This window comes from Juglans regia, chromosome 13, assembly GCF_001411555.2.
Source record: "Juglans regia cultivar Chandler chromosome 13, Walnut 2.0, whole genome shotgun sequence".
Lineage (NCBI taxonomy): Eukaryota > Viridiplantae > Streptophyta > Magnoliopsida > Fagales > Juglandaceae > Juglans > Juglans regia.
Window position 1 is genome coordinate 36809070 of NC_049913.1, and position 14498 is coordinate 36823567.

At 34.5% G+C, this 14498-nt stretch overlaps 2 protein-coding genes across 2 annotated transcripts; both read left to right on the forward strand.

Annotated features, from left to right (window-relative positions):
• The first annotated feature begins 2037 nt into the window (after positions 1-2037).
• On the forward strand, positions 2038-9574 carry LOC108980117 (D-xylose-proton symporter-like 2). The gene is made up of 15 exons (XM_018950947.2): positions 2038-2279; positions 2389-2444; positions 3017-3114; positions 3802-3880; positions 4153-4212; positions 4357-4423; positions 4517-4641; positions 5195-5296; positions 5488-5856; positions 5932-5979; positions 6201-6263; positions 7228-7308; positions 7610-7708; positions 8086-8223; positions 9191-9574. Exons 2-15 carry the CDS (start codon positions 2400-2402, stop codon positions 9320-9322), a joined length of 1506 nt encoding a protein of 501 aa, XP_018806492.1. The 5' UTR covers positions 2038-2279; positions 2389-2399; the 3' UTR covers positions 9323-9574.
• A 1475-nt stretch (positions 9575-11049) lies between these two features.
• LOC108980116 lies at positions 11050-14466 on the forward strand. Its single transcript, XM_018950946.2, has 4 exons — positions 11050-11269; positions 12613-12679; positions 13776-13856; positions 14230-14466. Exons 1-4 carry the CDS (start codon positions 11108-11110, stop codon positions 14298-14300), a joined length of 381 nt encoding a protein of 126 aa, XP_018806491.2. The 5' UTR covers positions 11050-11107; the 3' UTR covers positions 14301-14466.
• The last annotated feature ends 32 nt before the right edge of the window (positions 14467-14498 follow it).

A 14498-nucleotide genomic window follows, 5' to 3' on the forward strand; every position in this document is an offset into this window, starting at 1 on the left:
AAATCTTTAGCACCTGTTTGGTTAGGAGAAAATAACGAACTGTTTTACATCGTTCTCTGACTAATGGAAGCTATCGTGGAATAATGCTGTTTGATTATTGTCGCACTGCTTGGCATTATGTGTGCGTAGTCATCATATTCCCTTCTTTGTTGATGTGGTTTTTTGACTTTTTAACTTTAAATTGAGTTGAATTGAGTTGAGATGATAAAATATTATTAAAATATTATTTTTTAATATTATTATTATTTTAAAATTTAAAAAAATTAAATTATTTATTATATTTTATACTAAAATTTTAAAAAATTATAATAATAAATTGAGATAAATTTACTTATCGAAGGCTCCAATTGCTATTGAAAGACAAGAATAGGGTAAGAACTTCAACTAAATTACCACAGAAAAGTAGGTCCAGCGACATTAGTCTGCTAACTTTCAAAGCAGATTGGATTCCAGTTCCCTACGGTAACGAGACACAAGTTTTCAGCTTTGGACTTGCATGCGCCCACTCCTTGTTTGGATATAGTATAGAGGAATACTATTTTTCATTTTTTTACCATTTTTTACGTGTAAAGGCCAAAATCTAATCATTTGAGCGGTGGCAATAAATGGGTTTCACTTTCACCGACGAGAAATGATATTCATTCAATATATCTTATAATAAAGATATTTTGATAAAATAATATGAATAATAATAGTATTACTATTTTATTATTATCTATTTATTATTTTTTTTGTATTTAATTTTTTTTAATTTTTAATTTTACTTAATGATTAAGAAATGGAATATTGGTAAAGTTATATATTTTTTTAATTTTTTCTTAATGATTAAGAATGTTAAAAAAATATTTTAAAAAAATGATAAAAAAATAAAAAAATTAGAAATACATTTGGATAGTAGATAGGTAGTAATAGAGAAGTAAGTCTATCACTATTCAAATGATATTATTTTTACAAGTTAATTTACAATATTAACATTTATTTTAAAATATTATTATATAAAATATTATAAAAAGTGATGTATATTTATTTATTTTGTTTACCAAAATACATGGGTTTTGTTCTTGCACTTCAAGGAAAGAAAACGAAGCTGAAATGAATGGACACGGAGGATGACAACTGTACCAACAAGCTGGTGAAGATGCAGAGGGACAAGTATGCACTCATGTTGTTCGGAGGCGTTTGGATTTGAAGATGACTTGAGATGACTTGAAATGAGTTAAGATGGATTGTGAATAATAATGAAATGAGTTGTGAATAGTAGTGAGATTTGTGAGTTAAAGTTACTGAATAGTAATGAATAGTAGTGAAATGAGTTAAGATGAACTAAAATGAGCTGAGATGAGTTACGAATCCAAACGTAGAATGAGCCTAGCACTTTTGTTTGTATATTATTTATTATTCTTTTAGTTATTATTTTTTCATCATCTGATGTGTATAAAATGATTGGCAATATTATTTTTAAACAACCATAATTCAAGCGATATATTAGATTATAAAATTATTTTTATTAAAAATAAATTTAACGTATTACGTAAAGTCACGTTAGTTTATAAATTTATTTTTATAAATTTTTTTATATTTATAATTTTTTTTTTATAAAAATAAATTTATAAACTGACATATTAATTTGATATATTACATTATAACATATTTTATTATGAAATGTTTAAAACGTATTTAATATACAACTAAGGTTTTTTTTTTGGAAAGATTATCTTGGATTTGATAAGCATGTTTGTTTTATGAATTTTTTTTTATCAGTTACTATTCATTATCCCACACCTTACATTTTATAAAAAATATTCATACATGATATACTTTATAAAAAATATCCTACATCTTGTAAAAAATTATAAATATAAGATATGTAATGTACACCGTAATTGATTTATAACAAAACTCTTATTTTATTATCATATTACTGAAAATCTAGTGACACGTAATTTTTTGTCGAATGTAATTATGTATGGTTATCCAAAAGTCAAATTGATTGAAGAAAGTTAAGAAACAAGTAACAGCCAGCTGCCTTAATTCATGTCATGTGCCACCACCCAACCAAATTTCCCGGGACTCCAATTCTCCATCCTTTCCAACCCCCATTCCCTTCTCTGCGATCGACTCTGTCATCGCCTTCTGGCTTCTACATTTTCCTCTCTCGGTCTCCCACCTACCGGACCCAAAATCATCTGTCTCTTTCAAATAAGCTCCCTTCATCTAACCCCACGCAAAAAAGGACCTCACTTTGCCTTCAGGCCTTCCTTCCCATTCATCTGTAAAACGTATTTACTATTCAATCTCTCTTTTGAGACTTTAGTTTCGCATGATACTCCTTGTATTGTATTTCATTTTATTCATTTTTCGGTTTCTTTCTTACTTGATTTCTCTCAGACCGGAATTCCATGGAGTCTGATCCTGAGCGGCTCACGCTTTCGTCTCTCGGAAAGGTCTTCGACTCCCTTATGCTCCAAAACCAATTCGCTTTATTTGTTTTGAGAACTTTTCTTTTGGGTTCGTTATTTTTGGTCTGTTTTGGGTACCAAGAAAGAAGTGCGAGGAAAAAAAACACTGAGGGTTAAAAAACTGGGAAGTTTTCTGAATTCGAGGCGGTTGTTGCATTCTAGGAGGAAAAATGAGATGAGAAAAAAACGAGAAATTAGTTTCCATTGAGGTGAAAACTTGGGTGTCAAGTTGTTACTCTTTTTTGCAGACCATTATTGTCAGAGATGATAATGAAAAGTTTTGGAAAGTTCTCTTCCTTTTTCCTTGTTGGTTTCTTAGAAACACAAAGAAAAGGGAAAGAAAATTTCGTTTGTTTGTAGTCTTTGAGATTATTTATGAGGTATATCCAAACTTCAATTAAGATACCTATATTCGTGCTTATTTTATTTCTATAATTTTTGAACGCAAAGAAAGTGCAAGAGAACAAAGAAAAAGAGAGAGAATTTCTAAATTTACTCCCTCTTTGGTACTTAAAGATTTTGTTCAAGTAGTTAATTATTTTAATTCTTTTTATTAGGTAGGAAAGTCCTCGGGTGAGATTGGCGGTGCTGAGGAGCCTCTTCTTAATGGCGTTCACAGTACTGAACACTATTCTGTTCTTGCCGCAATTCTCCCGTGAGTATTCATCGAACTTCTTTTGTAAATTTTTTTCTTCCTCAAAATTTGCAGTTCTAAGTTGCCATGTCTCTATGTATATGTGTAACGTCCCAATGGAAAACTGACCAAGTATGTTTTAGATTTTATTCCATTGGGCGAGTAATTTGAATGAAAAAACGTCGCATGAATATTGCCATCAATGTAAGAGGACTTGGATTTTTCAGCTGTAATGAACCTGGATTTATCTATATAGATGGTCTAACACCACCAAGTATATATTTTGATCATGCAGTAGTTAATCAGTTAACAATTTGTGCCTGGTGGTTCTAATACAAATTCACAATACTTAAAAATATGGTTTATGCATAATGAAAATTCTTAGTCACTGTTGTGCTGGTTATGGAAAGCCCTTGTAGGAGAATTGTGCTAAAATCTGAGTGTCTGGTTTTTGTACATCTTTAACTTTGCAGCTATCAATTTGTAGGGATCGAGATGATATAGATAGCCAGTTCTGAAATGTATGTTGTGACAAATTTTATTCGATTCTTTCTTTGAGAAACATAGAAGCCAAGTTTGAAATTTCATCCCTCGCTTGACATGTACCACCAGACTGGTGTATTCATACCCTATTAATAGCAAGCTATCAAACTGATTGCTCTTAAAATAGATAAATATGCCTATTAATGCGTATCATGATATTTTCAGTTTTCTCTTCCCGGCTCTTGGAGGACTACTATATGGCTATGACATTGGTGCTACATCTTGTGCTACAATTTCTGTAGAGGTATGCTTTTAATGAACTGTAGCAGAATTATCATGCATATTGCGTTGCCTAGTCTCTTTCTTCTAATAAAAAAAAAATCTCAATAATCATAATAGCCAAAAACAAGGCATCATATATTTCCTTGCTCTTAGGATTGACTAATTGCAGCTTATTAGGGTAATTTTCTCTTTTTAGACCTCATAGTTCAAATTAATGACCTTTTTCCCCCTGAATAATCAAGTCAAGTTAATGACATTCTTTTTATCCTGAATAACCTCCGTGTTTTCTTGCAGTCAGCCACATTGAGTGGAGTATCGTGGTACAACTTATCTTCTGTGGAGATTGGTCTCGTAGTGAGTTTACAACCGAGCAGTTCTTTATATTTTTGTATTCCTCTGAGTGAATACTAGAAGTTGTTTCTTGAAATTTTTCCGCTGTTAGGGAAAATGAATGCACCCTTGTTTTGTTTCTAATTGCATGGATGCTGAATTTTGCAGACTAGTGGCTCATTATATGGTGCCTTGATTGGCTCTATCTTGGCCTTTAATGTTGCTGACTTCCTAGGTTAGTTTATCTATTACAATACGATCTATGCATTTGATATCTGTGATATTTCCAATGTCTTGATGAAGTTTAAATGGTGAATTTGAATCAAAGGAAGAAGAAGGGAGTTGATTGCATCTTCTATATTGTACTTTGTGGGAGCTCTTGTAACAGCATTAGCACCTGACTTGGCTATTATGGTTATTGGACGCTTTGTGTTTGGCATAGGAATTGGACTGGTAATAAACATCACTTGTATTTCATTCTATACAAATCGATCTATGTAGACTTACACCCACATATGTACACATACAAACACCAATATATTAATTTATGCATCACCTGTCCATGTTGGGCAGCCATCCCATATTAACACGAATATGCATATACCTTATTTACCTTGGTCCTTGGATGCTTCCTATAAACTCCAATTAAATCACCACGTGTATGCACAACTAGGCACATATAATGAAAATGTCAAAATCCTTCAAATATTTATGCGAAGCCTTCAATCATAAAAAATAACAGTAAAATTTTTTGTCCCTTTTCGATTCTAAGTGTACACATGGTTTTCTCATCTTTGGAAACGTTAAGGTGGGAATAGATTTGCAAATGAAAGGGGCAACTAGGAAAAGTGAATATCTCTTTGCCTATGATATGAGTTTATCGTTAATGCATTATTGAAGAAATAGATGACAAAATATATATATACATATTTTCTTTTCTTTTTTTTTTTGCTTTTTTCTCTTTTATTTATACATGACACTTGATTCTCAGTTTCTTCCCTTTTAGGCAATGCATGCAGCTCCTATGTACATTGCTGAGACAGCTCCTAGTAAGATACGCGGTCGTCTAATCTCTTTGAAAGAGTTCTTCATAGTTCTTGGGATGGTTGTAAGTGCTTCAACTTTGAACTGAGGAAGAATTTGTTTTAGGGTGTGCAGTACATGAAATGAAGCCAACAAGAGCTGTCTTGGATTTACCCTTAACTTTTCTGGCTTCCTCAATAAAGACATCACATACATATTTGATTACTGTACCTGCTTATAGTCTATATAATGGTAAGCACCTGCAATCTTGTGCAGGCAGGTTATGGAATTGGTAGCCTTTTAGTTGACATAGTTGCTGGTTGGCGCTACATGTATGGAGCTAGTTCCCCCTTAGCAGTGATCATGGGAATTGGAATGTGGTGGCTACCAGCATCACCTAGATGGCTACTTTTACATGCTATGCAGGGAAAGGGCAACATGCAGGAATTAAGAGATCATGCAATAAATTGCTTGTGCCGGCTTAGGGGTCCAGCTATTGGTGACTCAGCTCCTGAAGAAGTGGATGAGATACTGGCTGAGCTTTCATATTTTGGTGATAACAAAGAATTGTCTCTCAGGGAAATGTTCCGGGGAAAATGCTTGAAAGCCCTTACAATTGGTGCTGGATTAGTCTTGTTTCAACAGGTATATTCATTAGTTAAAGGATCAGAAGTAATTGCTACCAACACTGACTGATACGTGCCATTAACTTGATGACAGATCACTGGGCAACCGAGTGTACTGTACTATGCTGCATCAATCCTTCAGGTACCTTTTGATTTAGATCTAGGGTTGTACTTGGATAATGACAGTAAGGGCCTGTTGGGAACGCAACTGTTCTTAGATATTCTCAGAATACTTCACTACTATTCACAAACTATTTAACTACTATTCACAGATATTATGAAATATTCTTAGTATCTAAATGAGCCCTAACTGTATCCTTACTGGGTCAAGTGTACTTAACTCATAACCCAATGGCCTTGTAGAGTGCAGGATTCTCTGCAGCATCTGATGCGACACGCGTCTCAATCTTACTTGGGTTATTGAAGGTGACATTTCTTTTTTCTTGAATAACTGGATATTTGTTAGATGCATATTTAGGTAGTTATGTCATTATCCTAGAAATTTCATAATATTTGAAATTGGTGACTCAAATATCTCAATTCCCTTGTTAATGCACAAAATATTTGGATAAATTACTTCAACTTCCCTTGAATTTTATAAAAATTTATGCACCACCCTCCCATTAGATTTATATTTGGCATACACTTCAGTTTAACCCATTTCTTATACAAAGACAATTTGTTAATGTTACCATTATAATCATATGAAATGCCTAAAATACCTCTAGTTTTGTTATTATAAGATTACCAAAAGTCTTTTTCTCTCAGATTTTGTCCTCTTTCCTCACGATCAAAGTATATTTCTATTTTCTTTCTTGAAATGGAGTATGCTTCCTAATCTTTTGTCAAAAGAAAAAGGGAAAGATCATTGAGTTACATCTTTTTATTGATAGAATCCACTGATATGGACTAAACTGATATTAAAGATACAAGGGAGATATTTCTACCCAAATTGAAGGAATGTTGGAGTATCCATCTATGTTTTCATATTTCCACCCATTTTGTATTGTCAACTGCTGATACAAGGTAGAAGTGGCTCTAGTTTTGTGAACCATAGGTAATTGAGGTTTTATATATGCTTCAAACTACCATTAAGTTTCATCCTAACCACTTTTTGCTCGTTAGTGTGAGGAATATATGTATGTGCGTTGTTTAACTATAAATTTATCTCATAAAGGGTGATGAATGTTATTGTACAATTTCTCTTCGTCTACTATTCTGAGTATTCTCATGTTAGAGAGAGAGAGAGATACTAGTTCTCTCTTTACATATCTATGGACTATGTGCACATGAATGGTCATATTTCCCTGTCCCCAAAATTATGAGGTTATTGTCATTTAAAAAAAAAAAATTAAAAAATAAAGAAGATGTGTTCTTTTGTTTCGTGCAGTTGATCATGACTGGAGTAGCTGTTCTTGTAGTTGATAGACTTGGGAGGAGACCTTTATTACTTGGAGGTGTATCTGGGATGGTAAGTCCGTACGTCTCCATTTGGATGTTTGGTTGGTTGCTTTTTCAAATCCAAAACATTGAGATGAATGGAGGCAACATTTGACTTGCATACTGAAAATTGCATGGCCATGCTGTTGTCACATTTGATCCCTGTTTTGAATTACTTGTCTTTAAACATCCTCCCTCCCTCCCTCCCTCTTAAGGTGGGGAGAAAGTAGAAAAGAGGGGAATTTAAAGGCATGGCAGTTCCAATTTTCTGAAAAATGGACCTCTGAGCTAATTATTTGGAAGGCAAATAATATTAATACTCTGTGTAACAGGTTATCTCTTTATTCCTTCTGGGGTCCTATTACCTTTTCTTGGATGATGTACCTGTTGTGGCGGTAGTTGCTCTGCTACTCTATGTTGGGTGTTACCAGGTAAACAGAAATTTAATTTTATTCCCTACTCATGTTCTCATCCCAGGAATATTGTACAGTGCATATATCAGTTTCTGTACATTTGTTGGTGAAAATTCAGATATGCAAAATCTTATGTATGTCTCATGTTTGAGGGTATTCCATTAGTTAATAGTGAAGACCCTTACTGTAGTGCGGTAGTGGTAAGAATTTTTTAATTATTGGCAGATTCCCCATCTGCTATTCTCTTGGTAAAAGAAATAGATATTTCCTGATCTTCACCTATGAAAAAAATAGATCTTTCCTAAGCTTCAATCAGAGTCATGAAAATGGTCAAATTTCAAATATATTTCATTCTTTAGCACATAACAATGTCACTCTTGAAATTGGTCTTGCAGATATCCTTTGGTCCTATTGGTTGGCTAATGATTTCAGAGATCTTCCCGTTACGCCTTAGAGGGCGAGGACTCAGCATTGCAGTGCTTGTGAATTTTGGTGCAAATGCTCTGGTGACATTTGCGTTCTCTCCTCTGAAGGTGCTGAAGCCTTTCAATTATTCTATTTTCCAGCATATGTTCTTTAAAATTTATAGCGTTAACATCATATGGATTTGTTCTATTGAGGCTCCATTTGGATTCAGAAAGTGTTTCATCTCATCTCATCTCATTATTACAACTTTTCCAAATTTTCACACAAAATATAATAAACAATTCAACTTTTTCAAATCCCAAAACAATAATAATATTAAAAAATAATATACTAATAATATTTTTTTCAAATTTCATCTTTTATCTAAAACCATCTCATCTCATCTCTGAATCCAAACCAGCCGCTACTAAGACAGTCATCAAGATTACCGGAAGATGCTATCCAAGGAATATCCCTTTTATATTCAGATACATGTGATAATCTTATAATCATCGTTACTTATTTGTCAGCTTCCATGACTATCCATATACTGTATTTGATTGGAATGTGATTGCGACTTTGATACTTTTAGCTGATTTAGCCATTGGCACCAAGAGAATCTGGTTTTCTTGTCATCTTATCCATGCTCTGTTAGTCTGTTATGGCATCATTGATCATAGAAATTAGGTGTTTTTTCTTCCTTAAAAAAACTGTGCCTTATGGAAACACACATGGGTGCCTGGGCGAGCGCGCACACGTCTATAGAAGTACTGTTTCTCAAACCTCGTGGGGTTATCAACCATACCCGGTGGTTTTTGCATGAAAACCTCTCCCCGTGGGCTTTGAATGTTCAGATTTTTTTGTATGTAACTAAACCTCAAGTCCTTTTTGGGTGGTGCTATAGCTAAGCTAAATCGTGGTGACTATATTTGTTTACATACACATGCACATGCTGACGTGCACACAAGCAGATAAATTCCTTGTATTCCTTATCATGCCTTACCATTCTACCAGTCCATTGATCTTCACACTCTTCATTAAATTTGCATGATCACCAGTAGATTCTTACCATTATCATTTCGCGTTTGATTACAGGCGTGGCTGGGAGCTGGAATATTATTTTATGCATTTGGGGCAATTGCTGTGTTATCTCTTATCTTCATATTTTTTGTGGTACCAGAGACAAAGGGGCTTACTCTCGAGGAAATCGAAGCGAAATGCCTTTAGGATTTTTTGCTTTCATTTCCTGATATTGAGGTTTTAATTTAGACCCCGGATTAAGAAATCCCTCCACAATTTCATATATGCAGGGAGAAACTATATGCTGTATGTAATCAAGTCGTGGCTGTAACCAAACAATAGTCATAAGTTGAAACAGATGTTTTTATTCTGTTCCTATCAGAGCGTAGGAACAGATGTAAGGCTCAGAATTTACATGTCAGTTTTATTCCCTAAGATATGCGTTAACAATTCTTTTTATTTCCCTCTTATTTATAACTTTACTATTATAAATTTATATGTTGTTGTTGCTATTATTCTTAGAGTCGAGTAGCCTGCTCTACTTGGCAGCACGCACGTTGCTTTTGAGTTTTTATTTTTCATTTTTCTATTCACATTTTTTAATATATTTTAATATTTTTAAAAAATAAAAAAATATATCAATACACTTAAAATCACTTTCTTAATCATTAAATAAAAAAAAATTAAATAGAGCGGTACACTTGGGCAGGTAAAGTAGTTTTTTCCTTATCTTTAGGATGCTGTTAGAGGAACCGATGGAGGACTGATAAAACATGACCGATAAGCGTAAATGTATTTTTTCTCTTTTATTTCAATCATTTTTTTTATATATATTTAAATATTTTTAAAAAAAATCAATTCACTAATAACCAATTTCTTAAAAAGAGTCAATCAGTTATTTTTTTTCCTTATTTTTATGCGCTCTCTCTCTCTCAATTAAATTGTTGCCAATCTACTTGTATGCAAAGAATATGTTGAATAATTAAAAATATTCAAAGTAAATTTTGAAATAACTTTTGGAGAATTTTAATAAGGGTAACTCTTTTTTGGACTTATAATAGGGTGTCTCTTAAGCAGGAGACTTTAGAATGAGAATGATCAGTCTCGGGACTTTGTTAAAAAACTGGTTGTTCATTAAACAAATTTTCATTGCTAATTATATTTCACACAAATATTTTAATTTCTAGGAGACACCACATGATGAAGACCTTTTCTTGCTAGGCCTGATTGAATGCATGAATTTGACGAATAAAAATTTATTTATCTTTTTCCCTCAAGTTTACCTATTGTATTATATTACAGTGGATATGATTTTCATCCCTAAATTATGATACGGAATCATCTCCAAAGATTCAGTATTTGAGTGATATTATCTAAGTAAAATAAATTTTTAGGATGTAAGTCTAGTGCACTTTCATTAAAAGAGTAATGATATATACAGTTGTTGAGTGTGTAAATACTGTATAATTATTTTGAAAAATATTGAAATTTACTATTAAAAAATTAATTTCTTTTTATGTAGGTCTCATATTTATTCATTTTTTTCAAAGAGATTGTGCAACGCTTGCATATTTTACGACTGTAAGTATCATTTCTTTTTTTCAAATGGAGTGTATAGACTTACACACCTTAAGACTATATCTAATATTACTCTAACTTAACAAGATAAAAAAAATGAAAAATATTATTATATAGCTATTCTGATCAAGTTTTAAGTGTATCTTAACGAGTAGAGAAGAAATTCAATAAAGATTTCTTTCTTTACAAATATTTGTCAATAAACAATGTAAAAATACAGGGTGATCTGGGTCCTAAAACATGGGCTTAGGCCCGACTTAAAATTAACAAGAGATCCGAGGTTTAAGGGATGAGAAGGGCCCAGCAAAGCGGCAAAGCGGCAAAGCCTAAGCCCGCCTAATCAACAACAGGAAAGAGCAACCCTAGAGAGAAATAAAAGGTTTGCGAGAGTGAAGACAGGGTTTTGGAAGGAAGATGGCGAAGTTCAACGTGGTGCAGAAGAAGCGAAGAGCTCAAATAGCGGAGAGAAAGAGAGCGATTCATGGAGATCCTGTTACTGGGAAGCTCAAGACTAGGTCCCAGTCCCTCTCTGTCTCGGGCAAACGCAAGCGCAAGCTCTTGAAAAAATGGCGCAGGGTACGGCTGCTCTCTCTCTCTCTCTCTCTCTCTCTCTCTCTCTCTATATATATATATATATATATCTGTCTATATGTCTTTAATTTTGATAAAACATAACTAATAATATTAATTAGAACTATTCAGATACAGAGAGAAAAACTGGGGCGGGTCAAAACCCTTGTGAGACCAATATAAAGAGTTATGAGTGACTGGGTCTCGCGATAGGCTGACAGTTTGAGAAGTGTTTGCCAACCTTTGAGCAAGCTCATGTGCCATTGAGTTGGCACTTCAGGGAACATGAAGAGAAGTCCATTCATTAAAGTTTCTGAGTAAAGTGAAGCAGTCTTCTAACAAAGTTCTGATGGGCCAGTCTGCTTATGATTGCTTTGTTAGTGCATAATGGGCTATAAGTGAGTCCCCCTCGAGAATAACATTCGTGGCTTTGAGGAGCAGAGGTTCTTGTATGGCCAGAAGAGCTGCTTGAGCTTCACCTTGTAGAGGGGTGGACTCCGGAGTGCTTTTGAGTCTTTGACCCATGATTGAATGATGTTCCCATTAATTTTTCTGCGTACTCCTGCAATGATGGCGTATCTCTCTCGGACTGCTGTGTCAAAGTTGAATTTGAGGAAGTTGGGGTGAGGGGTTCCAAACTGCCGTGATTTTCTTTTTTTGAGATCAGGCATGTGAGTATTCTTGGGCTATTCGTGTGAGAAGCTTTGCATTTTCAAGGGCTGAGGGGATCGGTTGATTGTTGTTGGCTTTGTTGTGAAACATCCCAGATGGTATCAATAGCTATAGATGCAAAAACTTGGAAGGGTTGAATTTGGCCTTGAGGTTTAGGGTTGGGTTGGGGAAGATTATGGTTTTGGTCCAATTGGTAATGGCCCAATGGGTTGGTTGGAGAACATTTGAATATTCTGTCTCTATGATTATATTTGAACCCCAAGTGGTTGGCCTAAGTGGTGAAGGCCTTGGTCTTGGGGTATCACTCCCTTAAAGGTCCAAGGTTCAACACCTCATGAACGCAAACAATCATTTGGGGTCACACCTCCTGGTGAAAAGTCCGCAATTTAACCAGTTCCGTGTAGGAAACTTCCGAGGGTGCGGTGTACGGGACCTGGGTATACTCTGCAGGGGTGGGTCTGAAAGGCCCTACTTTGGAGAGGTTCCCCGACATCAAAAAAATAAAATAAAATTATATTTTGTATGTTGATAACTTTGAGTTCTGCTGCACAAATATATAATAGAAAAGGCAGCCCCTTTTAGATGCTTGTAACTTGTGGTTCGAGAACATGTACCTTATGCCATGCATGTTGTGCAATTCTTTCTTTTAGATTAATATTTTTTAAAAACAAATGTAGGACCAGAAGGAGGCTGTGGAGAAGGGTCTACTGAACATGGAAGATGTGGAAATGGCATCAGCTGAAGGTACCTCCAAAGCACCCTCACACACGCATGCAATTTTCGCTGAGCTTTTCTAATTCTTACCCTTGTGTTATATTTGTATACATCCATTTCATGATACACTTCATGTAACTTATTAATTAAAAAGAGGTGGTTAGCCAGAGTGGAGATGTTGCCACATTTTTCAAAATTTAAAAGTACTTTGGTGTAAACGATACCTTCTCACTCCATAATCCATAAATAAGGGATGAAGGATCAGTTCGTGGGTTCAGCCCCGGTTGGGTGTTATAATGATTAAGGGATAAAGAAATCTATGGTTAGTGAGACATCAGTGGAGGTCTATTATGTAACTGAAATTCTGGAAAACATGGCATCTTATCATGGCTCCTTAGTGAGTGGCAAATGGTGACTTGATTGAATAAAGTGAATGGAGTGGGGACCACAACTAATTAGTACTTAAGTTGGGTGAAAATTGTTTAGAAACTTTTTACAATTGATACTTGAGGTTTATAAGACTTTCAATGTGTTTGGATTTTATACTTGCATGTGAACTAAAAGGGTGTCGGATGACCATGGCTCAAATTAATGTTCTAATCTTACTGTAGGAAGGCTCATCATTAATGTGTTCTAATTTACCGAATGGTTATATAGGTGGACTGTATTTTGAAATAACTTCTGACTGGTCATCTCAAGTTCATTCTAGTAATGTCAAAGGACTTACTGATAACTCTATGCTTTGTTATTTGTATTGCCCATGGACATTAATCTGATCTCAGTGGTGTAATGGCATAAGGCAGAGAAGCTAGGAATCAGTTACTGAAATTGCACCATATTAGTCGTATGTATTTTATTTAACTACTTGGTTTTAGTTGAGGTGCCATTTACCTTTTCAGAAAATAAAATTCTATAAACATATAACTTTAAATTTTATATATATTTTCCTTTGCCTTAGTTGTATTTGCAAGCAGAGGTTGGAGTTTCATATGTTCATAGGGAATTTTTGAGAAAATTACAAATTTGTTGCTAATATTAGAACAGTGCTACAGGAGGTAGATAATTTTTATCTGCAATGCACTTGATGTTAAATTCAAGCTTTTACTAAGTTTATTTACGGAAGCAGGCACATCTCAGGACACCAACAGAACACCTAAGGCATTCCACATGAAGAAGAGTCTGAAACTTAAAAAACTAAAGCGCAGAGGTAAGAACTTCTCATACGGTGATTGTCTTTGCTGTTGTGCCAAGTTATTTAATTAACCCCTAGGGGTTGACTCAAGTGGTAAAGGCCTTGGTTTTGGTGGTATGCTCCCTCCAAGGTCAAATGTTTGAATCCCATTGGGTGCAAACAATCTCTAGGGACAATTAGACTGAGGGATTTTTCCCTTTAATTACCCGAGGTGCATTTGCGGAAAACTCATTGCCGAGGTCCTATGCACTCCCGGAATTAGTTGGGACGTTGTTTCTTGACACCTGGTGCCAATAAAAAAAAAAAGTTATTTAATTATTTTCTTATTTGCAATGGACCATTTACTTGTAAATTATGGATTCATATCAGGTGCATGTATTACTTACAGGTAAGGGCAAAAGAAAATCTTCTACATTAGCTGCAGCTGCTGAAACTTCCAGGGATGCGATGGCAGAGTAAAATGATGAGAAAGGCATACGGGTTAACTCAATTTTTTGTAATGTTTCTGAGAACACGGGGCAGAGATAGTTTTGCTTCTTGTACCTATTTTTCCCCTCGAGATTCAATTCGCTGATAACAAGATAATGCTCCTTTTGTTGTTTTTATGATATTATGATTTACAATACGAGGAAGAAAAAGAAAACACGCTAGAAGAGG

What these genes read in the sequence shown, in the direction of transcription:
- LOC108980117 (XM_018950947.2), top strand. Translation starts at nt 2,400, where the DNA reads ATGGAGTCTGATCCTGAGCGGCTCACGCTTTCGTCTCTCGGAAAG. An exon ending in ATGCTGCATCAATCCTTCAG is followed by an intron (nt 5,980 to 6,200) that starts GTACCTTTTGAT and finishes ATGGCCTTGTAG; the next exon opens with AGTGCAGGATTCTCTGCAGC. An exon ending in TCTATGTTGGGTGTTACCAG is followed by an intron (nt 7,709 to 8,085) that starts GTAAACAGAAAT and finishes TTGGTCTTGCAG; the next exon opens with ATATCCTTTGGTCCTATTGG.
- LOC108980116 (XM_018950946.2), top strand. Translation starts at nt 11,108, where the DNA reads ATGGCGAAGTTCAACGTGGTGCAGAAGAAGCGAAGAGCTCAAATAGCG. An exon ending in TCTTGAAAAAATGGCGCAGG is followed by an intron (nt 11,270 to 12,612) that starts GTACGGCTGCTC and finishes AAACAAATGTAG; the next exon opens with GACCAGAAGGAGGCTGTGGA. An exon ending in TAAAAAACTAAAGCGCAGAG is followed by an intron (nt 13,857 to 14,229) that starts GTAAGAACTTCT and finishes TATTACTTACAG; the next exon opens with GTAAGGGCAAAAGAAAATCT.